Genomic DNA, 13,753 nt, shown 5'->3' with positions numbered 1-13,753 from the left:
GATGCAAGATGAATTTTTAGATGTAGATTTCTGTCTCTTTGGGAGGCTAAATCTATCCAGCCATTGTTAACTACTGGCAGCATATTATCTATTCGCCCACAGTTTTTTTTCCCTTTCTATTTGCAAAAATTGTAGGTTTACCTGCATTTCACAGAATTTAAGACATTTATCTTCCTAAGCAAGACTATTTTTTGTTGAATCAGAGAGCAACATATTCGCAAAAGATGGGTAACGGTTATATGACTTTCTCAGTCCAGTAGTGACATATCTACAAATGATCTGTGACCGACTGAAGTATAGAGCAATTGATGAGTAACTTAAACTCACATGTACCAAATGATTGTCTTTCTTGTGTCCAGAATCATGCTAAAACTATTTTCAAAGATTCCACAACCAAAAACCAAACTTTCTACTCTACTTACACAGGACACATTTTCAAGTTCAGCGGAACTCTAAAAATAGCGATCAAATTAAAATGTTGAGGCTTCTTGATTTTTTTCATTGTTTGTGTTTGTCTGAGAAGGATCTCAGGAGGAGGTGGGTTGGGGGGTATGGGGGAACGCATGGACTTGACACGAGAGTGAGGCACGTCGAGAGTCAGAGAATGAGAACACGGTGTGGGGGGGTGGGGGGTAACATAGAGAGGGAAAAGGGACGAGCCTTTCAGCTCCTCTAGAGGGTTGGAATTCCTCCCGAGCTGTCCCCCCCCCCCCCCCCCCCATTTGGCAGACACTTGTGAAAACAATTCCCCAGCTTTTAGTCACTCTGCAGATCCAATTGCCATTTCCACTTTGGAGGGTATGAGAGTGAGCGGCAATCCAGATAGACAGAACACAGAGAGAGAAAGTGAGAAGAGTTTTAATCGGGTTGGACAGATGCCGAGGCCAGTTGAGCGGTTGCACGATATTAATATCTTATGAAGGCTGTCTGGCAGAGCAAGCTCACCGTCTTGTGTGGTTTTGTGTTTGTGCATTGCAGCAGCGGCCATTGCAGTGACTAAATGAAGAACTTGTGAACATGCACGAGGGGAGGACTCTACCTTTCACTTCGGTGACTTCCCCAGATGCTTTGGCCCAAAGAAAGATGGAAAGGACTGGGAAGAGTAAGACACTTATCTGATACCTAGTCCCCTGTATTGCTTTGCTTCTCACTGTTTGATTAAACTTTTGTCTTAACCACAGCTTACATGACAGATCATATTTTATGCAATGTTAAAAAGCAAGTGGTATCCATGCAAAAATATTTAGTTCTCCATTATACAAAGCTACATACTGTAGTCAGCCACACACTGTATGTGGAAAATAATGTGCAAGTTAACATTTGTGTTTCTCTGCCAAGTGTACTTTCTGCTCCAGTGAAAGCAGAGGAATAAGCGTAGTAAACAAACTTCCTGCCCTTCCAGATTTGAGCCAAAGCCACTGCACAGCACCCATTCAGTGAGCCAATAAGAGATCGTCCACACGCCACGTCGCTTAGCCGTGCACCCTTCCCCTTTGACCCCTTGACTCATAAGCACCATGACCTCTGAGCTGGAGAGTAGCCTGACCTCGATGGACTGGCTCCCCCAGCTCAGCATGAGGGCGGCCATCCAGAAGACGGATGCAGGCCACCACCACGGCCACCACCATGGACACCACCACCATGGTCACCATCACGGCCATGGGCCTGGCAAGAAAATTACCCATCTGGACCCAGGAACAACACTGGACCAGGAAGAAGCTGCACAGCACAGAGACGGTAAACCGCCGTACAGCTACGCCAGCCTCATCACCTTCGCAATCAATGGCTCACCACGCAAACGGATGACCCTCAGTGAGATCTACCAGTGGATCTGTGACAACTTCCCCTACTACCGAGAAGCAGGCAGCGGCTGGAAGGTAAGAGGAGACAAACGAAAGAGATATTATGTGATTTAAGATGTTGTTCAGGGGGGTTGAGCTCCAACAGCTGGTTCCAATTTGGACAAATACCCGAATTTGCTAAGTTCTCAAGGCTAATATATCTCTTACGGACATATTTTAATCTCTTCTTGTTCTTTTTTGTGAGGAAAGAGCAGAATAAAAAAAACGTTTCTTTTGAAAAATTGGCAGCAGCAAATTACATTAACTGTAGCTAATTTTCTTGACAGCTCTCTCTTATACAACTCTATGATCATGGTTGGACTGCAAACTGTTTTTTCAGGTCAAAAAGACCAATAAAGATGTGTGTTGCCTCAGTTTCCAAGTAGTTGAAATATGCCAGTTATAGTTTCACGTACATATCATAACAATAATTTAAACTTCGTATTAGGACCTCCAGTTTTGTAGCAATTAGCTCTTGAAAAATAAGGTGGACAAAAGTGAATAAAGGACGCCTACTATTTTAATGTTATATCATGTCATGATGCTTATCTTATTTTCAGGTGTAGTAACTGGTGGTGTTTCTACCTTCGCCCAACATCTCAATTGAATCTTTGATTTTTAGTCAAATCATTTATAGCTCACATATAATGGAAGCTAAATTGAAATTCAATATGGGATTTGGAAGACTTTGTATGTGACAAGCGGATTTGATACTGAATTCAGATTTGATCAAACGCTACTGAATCCTAGCCCTATTATTAGTGCTGAAAATACACAAGTCTGATACAGTGGTTGCCTTGAAGAGCATAGAAACATTTAAATGAACCAGGATTGATTGGCAGATGCGTTTCCTCTCATTCAGGCCACATTATTAAATCCTTATGTAAATGTAGCTATGCAAATCCTGGCTAATATGAGCGGAAAGGTGGCTGTGTTATTGGAGACAAATGAATAGATCCCTACGGTTGTGTCTTGGGGATTCTCTACCTTATTAGTGAAGAAGGGGATGGATATAGTCCTTCCACTGACACATTGAAAAGGCTGTCTGCAAACTATCAACTTATTCATCTAGCTGAGAGCAGGAACATTTTACTTCTTCTCTCATTATTTCTCTTTCTTTCACTTTCTATCTTCATCTCCCAAGCACTTGCACTCCACCGCCCCCCTCCTCTCCCTTCTCTGTCTTAGTCACACACTCCTCTCCTCTCCTCTCTTCTTCTTTTCCTTTCACGAACCTGTGTTTGTTCCTCGCCTATAATCTTCTACACACCATTCCCCGAGCGGAGATGCATTCCAGAAACTGAGACAAAAAGGTTATGATACAAGCCAGGTTGTGTTGGCAGCGCTTCTTACCTGCACGTAGGATTCAATCAATTAGTTTTCTGTTCAGAGAGAGAGGATAGGGGTTATTGAGACCATTCAGGCTTTCTCTCTCCGCAGCTTATGACTGCTTTCTCTTTCTGGTTGTATTTGGGTGCCAGGATGTTTTAGTATCCCATAATTACACCTCTAGATTCATTGATTTGTGTGTGCGGCTGCATTCTAGTAGCATCATTAAAGCACTATACTGGGTTTTATTTTCACATGTTCTGGCATTTGTCCATGAGATCAATGCAGGGAGTTTGTAGCAAGGAACATAACTCAAAGTTGTGCGACTTTCTACTGAGGTCATGGCCACATAAACAATACACAAAACTCTATGGGATATGCTTCTTAGTCTACAACAGACTCTAAGATTGTCAAACAAGCTAATTCAGACCGTCCCATCTATTTTTTCTTTCTATTTAGATATCAATAAAGAGTTTTACACGTTGTAAAATATTTTCACAACCACTGACTTGTGCACAAACTGACATTTTGGAAGCTGGTAAAGTAACAAATTAAACACATTGTAGTATTTGAAGATAGATCACAAGTCACATTTCTGTGTTGGTCTTTGAGAAAAGGTTGTGAAGTTTCGCTTCCTGGATGACCCGAATCAACACAGTGGGGCTTGTTTTATACCAGCCATGGCCGTCACAGGGAAAGTTACATAAGTCTGGTTCATTCCAGTTCAGGTGATTGCTGTCAGCTGTACACAGTGGGACGCAGACACTGAGATTGTCTGGCTGCCACGTTAGGCAGACATTGTGGGCTCACGTATACACACGTTGCAAGTACACACTTTGAAATGTGTGTTTTCTGAATGTACCGATTGAGGGCGAACACTTGAGCTTTCCCAAAATGCCTCATATGTGGTCCGTCGTGTTTGCCGTCTCCTTCATCCTCTGCCACACATGCGTGCACGAACACACACTACACAAGCTTGTACACCCACCAAGAGACTCCCACTAAGGTAGGCAGTGTACGTGTGCGGTCTACAGATTACACATGGGGAGCTCAGCAGGAGAGGAGATGAGGGGGGTGGAGGGGGATAGAGAGGAGACTGTCAGAGAGCAGAGGAGAGTTTTACTACCCAGCACACGCACTCCGTCTGCTCTGTATGATAATGTGAGAGTGCAGGAACGGCAGAGTTGAAACCAGGACAACACACAGTCATACACAATCACAACACGCACACATACAAACACACACACACACACACACACACACACACACACACACACACACACACACACACACACACACACACACACACACACACACACACACACACATTAGCTTCCATCCTTAGAAATCAGGCTTACTTCATGTGGTGCATCGACACACAAACACAAGGACACACATACACGTATACGCACACACACTTTCAAATGCATTAAACGGCCAATCTCTTTAGCTGTTATAATCATGTAGTTTTCCAAGGTCATGAGATTTTTGTCTCAGCAGGAAATGAATTTGGAGAACTCTCTTCATCTCAGAAGTAACGATGAGAAACTTCCTCCAGATCTGTGGAGGAGGTGTAGACTCTGGAACAAAAAATCATGAAATTAAATAGCACACGCATGCATAAGCCATTTTTTTTATGAAGTTTGCTTGAGCTCCTAGATTAATCTTGTGTAACATGCATGCAAAGCATTTCAGTTTTTACAGCTAAAGGATACACAGGAGTGGAGATACATTATACTGGAGGGGAGTGCAAACTGTGTTGCATCAGGCTGCATCATTCCAGCATGATTTTGTATCACTAGAACAACATTATCTCCCCTGTTATCTTTCTTTACCAACCTCTCCCTCTCTCTCTGTCTGTCTGTGTCCTACTCCATGCCCTGCTCTACTTTCCCATGCCCTCTGCAGTCCCCTTTCACACCCACGTGTCCCCCTGCTCTTGTGGCCCTCAGGCCCACCTTTACCTCATCTTATAATGAGCATGCAGCAGGAGACCAAAGGCACACTGAGATTTCTCTTAATTGCTTTCTCTCTTGTCCCTGATTGGCCAGTTTGTGACAGTGAGTCAGTAAGTTTTTGGTGTTTTAAGAATGTGCAAATTTGGATTTTAAACTTATAAAAACTGACTGAACTTTAACTCTTGCCCTGTAATATTTTTGTTTAATATTTTAAACCTCCATTAATTAGCTTAATAAGCTTTTCTTTTATGCCGTTTTATTTTTTTAATGTACTGTCCTGATTTGTTCTGCTATAGGCTGTTTTTATGATTATTGTATTACTGGGTGAAATAATACATTCACCTTGGTGGAAACTTGGATTTGGATAATGGGTCAATCAGTAATCAATCAATCAGTAATTTATCTGAAAAAAAATTCCAAACATTCTTTTGTATCTTCTTGGTAGCTTCTCAAATGTGTGGATTTGCTGCTAGAAATCATCATGGGCTACTGGAACTGGTGGTGGTATTGATCATATATATATATATATTACATTTTAAAGACAATGTATAAATATAATGTATTAATTAAATGAAAATATGTTATTCTATAATAAAATTAATTTTATTCTATTCTGCTCTACTATATTCTATTCAGGATGAGTTTTATGATGGGAAACATTGCCTATTCAAAGCTCACCTTGCCATTACATTGATATTTGAAGGCCTTCCCATCATTTACCATTTCAGAGATGCAATCTAGACCTGTATATTCACCAAATGGCATGTTGTAGTCTGTGCTGACTAACCTGCTCTCTTGTGACCCCCGTCGCCTCAGGCTAGCTCCCATGCAGCCAGGCTAATTGCCTGCAAATTAGCAAGGCCTAATGTGACGTTGTAAAGGGCAGCGCTACCACAATGGCCTTTGGCCTTTGGCTGAACACCACATGTCACAGACAATCACCTGATATGAATCAGCACTGGGCCATTATTCTGGCTCACATCCTCTCCTCCCTGCTCTATGGGAGATCTGCGACTGAGCACAGCGGAGGTCGGCGCACAGTGTCAAGTGTATTTACGTATGTGGAGGAAGGCACTCGTCATTGGCTGCTTGGAGTCATTATGTGGCCGTAGCTGCACAGAGGCTCCTGAGCTTTAGTCTCATGAGCACAACTAAAATTTCACCACTGGGCTGTGCTTATTGTGATTCGGGACAATCTGTGGAATATCTGTGGAAAACACAGCGTGCAGTGTTTTTGTCTGTTCATCTACGCTATGTAGTGATTGTGTTTGTAGCTGTGTGTACAAGATGATGCTTTTTTGTATGTAACGTGACAATTATGTACGTGCTTGAACAGCTGCATACTTGTTTATGTGCACTTTTTGAGTCATTTTAAACGTGTCTGATAGGGGTAGAAAATGCCACAGCCGTCTGTTTGTTCTAACCCACCTCTAACTGTGTGTTTATCCCCTCGTCACTAAGTAACACATTCAGAACTGTAACCCAGCATTCCCAGTCTACATGTCATGCTGGACCAGTCTGCTATCCAGATGTTTGCGTGTGTGTTTGTGTGTGCATGTAAATAGGTCTCAAGATCAAATCTCCCACTTGACATTGTGTTGGTGAAATTTTTGTATACAATATAGATTCCTTGTTAATCAAATTCAACCTTATCTCTAAAATGATTTTTTAGATACTTTGCTCTCAAACCTGAGAGCTGATAGCCAATCTAATTAACCTTTAGAAAACAAAGTCCCAATATCAGTTACAAAAACAACAATAATTGCTCGAATTCAGCTTTACCACATCTTCACAGTGCATTTCTGAAAGTGTTTTGGTGTTTGAAGTTGTCATACTGACCAGATCACATTGGAAGCATAAATATTTAACAGTATAGATAAGACCTTATTACTAGAGGTAGAAAATACACAATCTAAAAAATTCATGAAAATTGGACTTCTTTTAAGAGCTTCAAGTCACACAATGGTTAAGCATGTTGCCATTACTTGTGCTCCGTTTGTCATGTTGTTACTGTGCCGTACCAAATAGTCAACAAGAGGTTAAATATGATTGTCTCAATCACCACAAGACAACTTTTCCAGGTACTTCATTGCTGTAACATGAAAACATCTTGAGTATTTATCCCCCTTAGACCTTTCCACATTTTGCAGTGTTACAACCTGGAATTCAATTTTATTTTATTTGGCTTTTTACCACTTGATTTATACAATGTGCATAAATACCTTTTGTTGTGACAAACAATAATTAAGACAAAAAAATCAGACATCTGTTGGATGCACAAGTCTTCAGCCCCCGGAGTGAATACTTTTAATGCAATTACAGTGGCAAGTCTTTTGGGGCATGTTTGTACCAGTTTTGCACATCTAGAGACTGCAATTTTTGCCCATTGTTCTCGGCAAAATAGATGGAGACCATCTGTGATCAGCAATTCTCAAGTCTGGCCATAGATTCTCAATTGGATTGAGGTCTGGGCTTTGACTGGATCATGCTAAGACTGTTATATTCTTTGCCTTAAACCATTCCAGTGTAACTCTGGACATGGGGTCACTGTCCTGCTGGAAGGTGAACCTCCACCCCAGTCTCTGTCTCTTGCAGACTGAGGCTGTGTCTCAATTCAGGGGCTGCATCCTTGTAAGGACGCATTTTAAAGCCGGTTACGTCACAATACCGCGCGAAGGCCTGTCCCAATTCGAAGACTCCTCAAACGCATGCTCAAACGCAGCCTCAAAATGCGTCCTTGTTTTCCCTGTTTTTTAGGATGCACCGCTACTATCCTTAGCGGCCTCATATATCCCAAGATCCTTTGCGCGCCGCTGTTCAGTCCCATAGATATCTATAGAACATGTGTTCCATATATATCTATGTGCAGTCCCGCGAAAAGAACAATGGTTGTTATTGTTAATAAATGTTTATGTTTTTATATGGTATTGTTATAAAATAAAAATATTGTTAATTGTTACACTTTGTCTTTTCCATTTAGTATTTACAACTTAAGTACAATTTATAACAGGATTAGCAAACGGCATAAAGTGCTACTGTTCAGGAACAACAAGGGATTTAATATTTTCTTTTATTAGCAAAGGATGAAACTTAACTCTACAAGTGGGCAGTCTTAACATTTAACTATTTACAAAAAATACATCAGAAATAACTATTTACAGATTATTATTAGAAAATTATGTACAATTTACAACTATTAACAAAATATGTATTATTAAATACAACAATACTAAAATTCCAAATGATTTACAATAATAAAAATAATAAATTAATAAATAATAACAAATTAATAAAATAAAAAATAATGTAATAGGCTGAGCAGGAGTCCCTGGCAGTGCTGCTAGGCTGGATGGGATGCCACAATAAAGACCCTGGTGTGGTCTGTGGTCAGTGGGACATCATCTGGGCTGGTATTCAGGGTGTTTGGGGGTCTGGTCTCCACTGTCCACTGGGGTTGGTCCGATGGACAATGCCTCTCCCCCCCCCCCCCCCCCCCGTGCAAAGCGAATAATATAAAATTATCTTAACCAAGGTCTTAAACGAACGAAACGAATTATATTAAAAACAATAAAATTCAAAATCATTTAGATTTATAATTAATTAAACACTCAAAAATTTGCTGTGCAAAAGACATTCACGTGTTGCTTCTGCTGCCGCCGTCATCTCCGCTACCAGTTCTGCTTTTATATCACTTAGCTCAGGTGGCTTTATGTGGTCCCCTCGGTATCTTCGGTCAAGCAGTGTTGCTTTGCGCATCATCCACTGGGTGGCAATGATAAATATCCGTTTCCTTTTCTTCTTTTTTTTTTTTTTTTTTTTTTTTTTTTAAATAACATGAGTAGTATTTGAAATATTTGTTATAATAATGAAATTATATGATACTATTATGACTAAAAAATAATAAAATATGTAACATCTCCAACCACCACCACCACCACCTCTTCTTTCTTCTGTTTGTCTTATTCTTATGTGTATTTCTTCTTTCTTCCGTTGAGTTTTTCTTCGTTTTGTCTTCTTTCTTCTGTTTGTCTTATACTTCTGTGTGTTTTTTCTTGTGTGTGCCTTTCGTGTCTTATGGGCGGGAACAGCTTCTTACGCAGCTGGTGACGCAACCAGGAAATGCTTCGAAGGCTAGACCGTCCCATTTCACAACGGTTGATGCATCCTTCTGAGGTTCCTCAGTAGCTCTGTCTTCGAAGACCGCGAGGCCGCGTCCTTACAAGGATGCAGCCCCTGAATTGAGACACAGCCTGAAACAGGTTTTCTTCAAGAACTTCCCTGTATTTGGCTCCACCCATCTTGCCCTCAATCCTGACCAGTTTCACAGTACCTGCTGATTGAAATCACCACCTTGTTTCACTGTGGGGATGATGTGCTCAGCGTGAAGTGCAGTGTTGATTTTCTGCTATAATTAACAATGAACAATAAAATGAAATGTTATTGAAATTACAGTATGGTTTACTGCAATCACAGGAGGCACAGTATTTCTTAAATATAAAGATGTCCTGGCCTACATTTCATGTTATATAGACTTAAGAAAACATCTTTGTTTGGTACAGATCCAAGCAAAAATCACATCAGAATCATTTTAATGTTTTACAATTAAAAAATGGAGTAATAAAATTATCATTTCCTCTTACAACGCAAATCATATCAAAGTTGCAATATCAGTCAAAATAATCGCAATAAGATATTTCTTCAAGATCATTCAGCCCTAGTTTCCACCACACACATCATTTGTACCAGAGCCAAAATGTTTAATTTTGGCCTCATCTGACCAGAGTACCTTCTTCCATATGTTTACTGTGTCTCCCCCATGGCTCATAGCAAACTCCAAACAGGATTTTTTTTCAGCTTTCTTCTCGCCATTCTTCTTAAAAGGCCAGATTTGTGGAGAGCACGACTAATCGTTGCCCTGTTGGACAGATTCTCCCACCGGAGCTATGGCTCTTTCCAGCTCCTCCAGAGTTACTGTTGGCCTCATGGTTGCATTTCAGATTAACATTCTCCTTGTCGGTCCTTCTTGTGGTAAATTTGCTGTTGTGCCATGTTCTTTCCATTTCTAATGATGAATTTAATGATGTTCCGTGAGAAATTCAAAGGGATAATTTTTTTTTATAACCTAACCCTGCTTCTCCACAACTTCTTCCCTGACCTGTTTGGTGAGCTCCTTGGTTTTCATTATGCTGTTTGTTTAGTAATGGTCTCTCACAAACTTCATGGAACATGTGTATTTATATTGAGATTAAACTGCACACAGGTGGACTCTATTCAACAAATTATGTGACTTCTGAAGGCTATTGGTCACACCTGATCTTAGTTAAGGGTTTCACAGCAAAGGGGGTGAATACATATGCACTCAACAATTTACTATGAAACCCACACCCTCCACACACACACACACACACACACACACACACACACACACACACACACACACACACACACACACACACACACACACACACACACACACACACACACACACACATACACACACACACACACACACACACAAGAACATTATGGACTACTTTGTGTTGGTCATTACTGACAAACCCACTACTATTCAATTTAATTCGTGGTTGTAATATGATAAAATATGCAAGGCACAGTATATAGCTAATAAAATAATCTTTCTTTCCTATCATCAACAAAATCATTTTCTTCATACAAAAACAATGTTTCATAGGCAAAAATGTATATCTGCAGACATCCCATTTGCAACAAATTGTTCTCCCAATTTGGTAAGTTAAAGGTCAACTGTGAAACTATCATAGCCTAAATTTTTCTGCATGTTATGACATTTCTTTATGAATCAATATATACCAGCGGCACCCTCCCTCCACCACATTTTTTTAAATATTTATTTATAATAACTGTTGCTAACGTTTGACGAACAAATTTAGATTATCTGTGTCATTTTTAGGCTCCCTCCTCCCTCCACACACACACACGTGCACGCACATAGCACACACATACATGCAGCTTTTAATTATGCTTGTATGTGAAACACTGCTAGAGCTTTTAATTACATACTAATCACTAATAGCAGTCTCAGTGTTAAATTCTTAATTAAAACTGAGGAATTTCTCTCACTATCTCCTCGAGGATTTGGCACCCATCCAGTACCGCGTTTCCCTCTCTAACCAGCCAGGCCTGTAGCACTCTCCATATGGCTAATAATAGGCTTAAGGCTGGTTTTCCGAGCACTCTGGAATGCAACAATAATACCACAGAATGAGCTTATTAGCTAGTCCCTGGTTTTTTATCCCAAAAAAGAGACATGAGCCTTTTTTTGTCAGACTCCAAATTACAACAGTGCTATTTTACTTTCATAGAAAAGAGGAAAAACAGTAGATGTTTTTTTTTCTGGTAGAATTAAAATGACAAAGTTAAAGAAGCCTTGCACAAGTGCATTGGATAGTATATGCATATGTGCAAGTGAAACCTGTGTGGTGATGTTTTTTTAGAAGGAAGGCCATTCAGATGAATTGGACATTGGAATGTTTTTGTCTAAAAACTAGTCTGACTGTTAACTGACCAATTGATTAAATTTGTAGAGTTTTTCACAATTTAATTTAATGAAAATATAAAATCTACATGAAAAAAATAAAACTATAAAAACTGCCTTTTCAGCTGTTGGTAATTTAGTTAGTTTGTCCTCTGGTTACATAAAACCACTGAGGCATTGCTCTTTCTTTATGACTACAACCACACTAACATGGTGTAGTCTGAAAACACAGTATACATGTGAAAACGACACACCTCCACACTAGTACTTTCAGGTTGTTTTGGTAGGGAATAGAGATCACTGTCCACCCTGAAGCACAGAAACAAGACGAAAATGGCTCCATCTGTTCTTCATACTCTTTGGGTCGGCAAACAAACTTGTGCATCACAGTTAACATCTGCTTAGGAGTGGACCAGAAACAGTCATTACTCTGCTGAATCTCAAACCTCTAAACCTCCATTTGGTTCACTTACACTGTAGAGCCAAACTCACAATTTATTTGTTCTCATTTATATTCTGTATTCAGACAACTGAGCAAGCATGAGAAATGTGACTCGTAGATACTGTTAAACCAGATAAACAACAGCTCCTATGCTACTACACTGAACTAGTGGACAAAGTCACTATTTAATGAGAGGTTATCTGATGTATTACAAATGAATGTAAACTGATGGGCTATACTGACCATTAAATGGAAGAATCAGAGAGACAGTGTGACAGAACTTTGGCCTCTTAATTTTACCACCATACAGTCCCAAAGCTCAGTTTTTGAGGCCAAAATATAGAGAAAAAGATTTTTTTCTTTTTAGATTTTGATGACTGAAGTTGGAGGTATGCTTTAAAAGAAGTGGTTTATACAACGTCTCCGACCATATTGGAAGGCAATAACAGTGCGCATTTTCAGTCTTGTATACACTAAATGTGACCGAGAGCTTGACAGAGGAGTTCAAACCATGCTGACTGTCTCACCTCTACACACCTGGCCTGTAAAATGGGCTTCAAGAACCTATTGTGAAGTGTGTCACATTACACCCCATCTTCCTTGTACCAGTCACCTGGATATAGTTTTATATGTTTGATTGTTTTGAGCAGCGCTAGCTTTCCTAATGGTTTCCCATGACGCTGTTGTATACAGTATCCCACAGTGTTTTGTCTGTATTGATCTGATGTGCCAGGAAGATTTCATTCAAACAGCCACTCCAGACAGAACAAAATACTTAAGCTCAAATACAGTTTACATTTTGTTTTGCATTGCTTTGAGTGGTGACTGTGCTGCCAAAGTGTTCATTACTTAAGTGCCCTGTCATTCTTGTAGAATGGTGGATTTATTTATTTACTTTTTGGTTTGATTTATAAGGCACCCCCAAGGGTGTGTCCATCTGACAAGCACTTTGGTTGAAGTGTGGATTTAGTTGTTTTCTGTTTCCTAACCAGTCCAGTTTCAGTAGACATGAATGGAGCACAGTCCTGAGCAGCTCAACACAGCTCACTTCCATGTAGTTCAGAAACTCACTATGGAATTGTTTTCATGCTTGTCATCAAGTATGAATGAGAATAGAAAAAGGAGGCTGTCAAATATTATTGGGGTGCAGAGCAGAATCAGGGCTCATCCTTCCCTGTTCTCTCATCGCTTTTACCGGAAAGCCGTGACAGAAGCTGTCACTTCACTGCAGCACTCTGAAGGAAGTGTGCCACCATGACCTCTCGGTGCACTGTGAGCTAGTTTGGTCTTGTTGTTATTTTTGAAATACTATATTGAAATAACAGCTGATAGGATTTCTCTTTCTAAATCAGTGGTGAGATGAGAAATCCTACTAATGTGACATGGGGAGGATGGTAGTTAGTCAGTGAAGTATACTTCTAATATTTGGCAGTTTCCCAATTAGATAGTAAAAAAAGATAAGAAACTACATTAATTTGATGTTTTTTCTTTTTTTTTAATGAATGGTCACAAGCCAAAAAAGTTGCTAGCTTAGGGCACATTTTTCTCCAGCAGGGCTTGCCGGTTAGAATGATACACTGCATTTTAGTGTATTCTTCCTTTTTTAAAGCTGCTTGTGATATCCCCAGAGACAACAGCAACCCTACTTCCACCTCGTTTGAGATGTCTT

The 13,753-nt window shown here is 40.0% G+C and overlaps 1 protein-coding gene across 1 annotated transcript in view; it reads left to right on the top strand.

Moving 5' to 3' along the window:
- The first annotated feature begins 1,517 nt into the window (after positions 1 to 1,517).
- LOC133988089 (forkhead box protein J3-like) overlaps positions 1,518 to 13,753 on the top strand; it is a 50,200-nt gene continuing 37,964 nt past the window's right edge. The window contains exon 1 of the mRNA XM_062427631.1: positions 1,518 to 1,877. Within this exon, the coding sequence (XP_062283615.1) occupies positions 1,518 to 1,877 (360 nt within the window). The remainder of the gene's footprint in view (positions 1,878 to 13,753) is intronic.

Source organism: Scomber scombrus, chromosome 10 (assembly GCF_963691925.1).
Source record: "Scomber scombrus chromosome 10, fScoSco1.1, whole genome shotgun sequence".
Lineage (NCBI taxonomy): Eukaryota > Metazoa > Chordata > Actinopteri > Scombriformes > Scombridae > Scomber > Scomber scombrus.
Note: the sequence above shows the minus strand (reverse complement) of the source record. Positions and strands in the feature narration are given on the sequence as shown.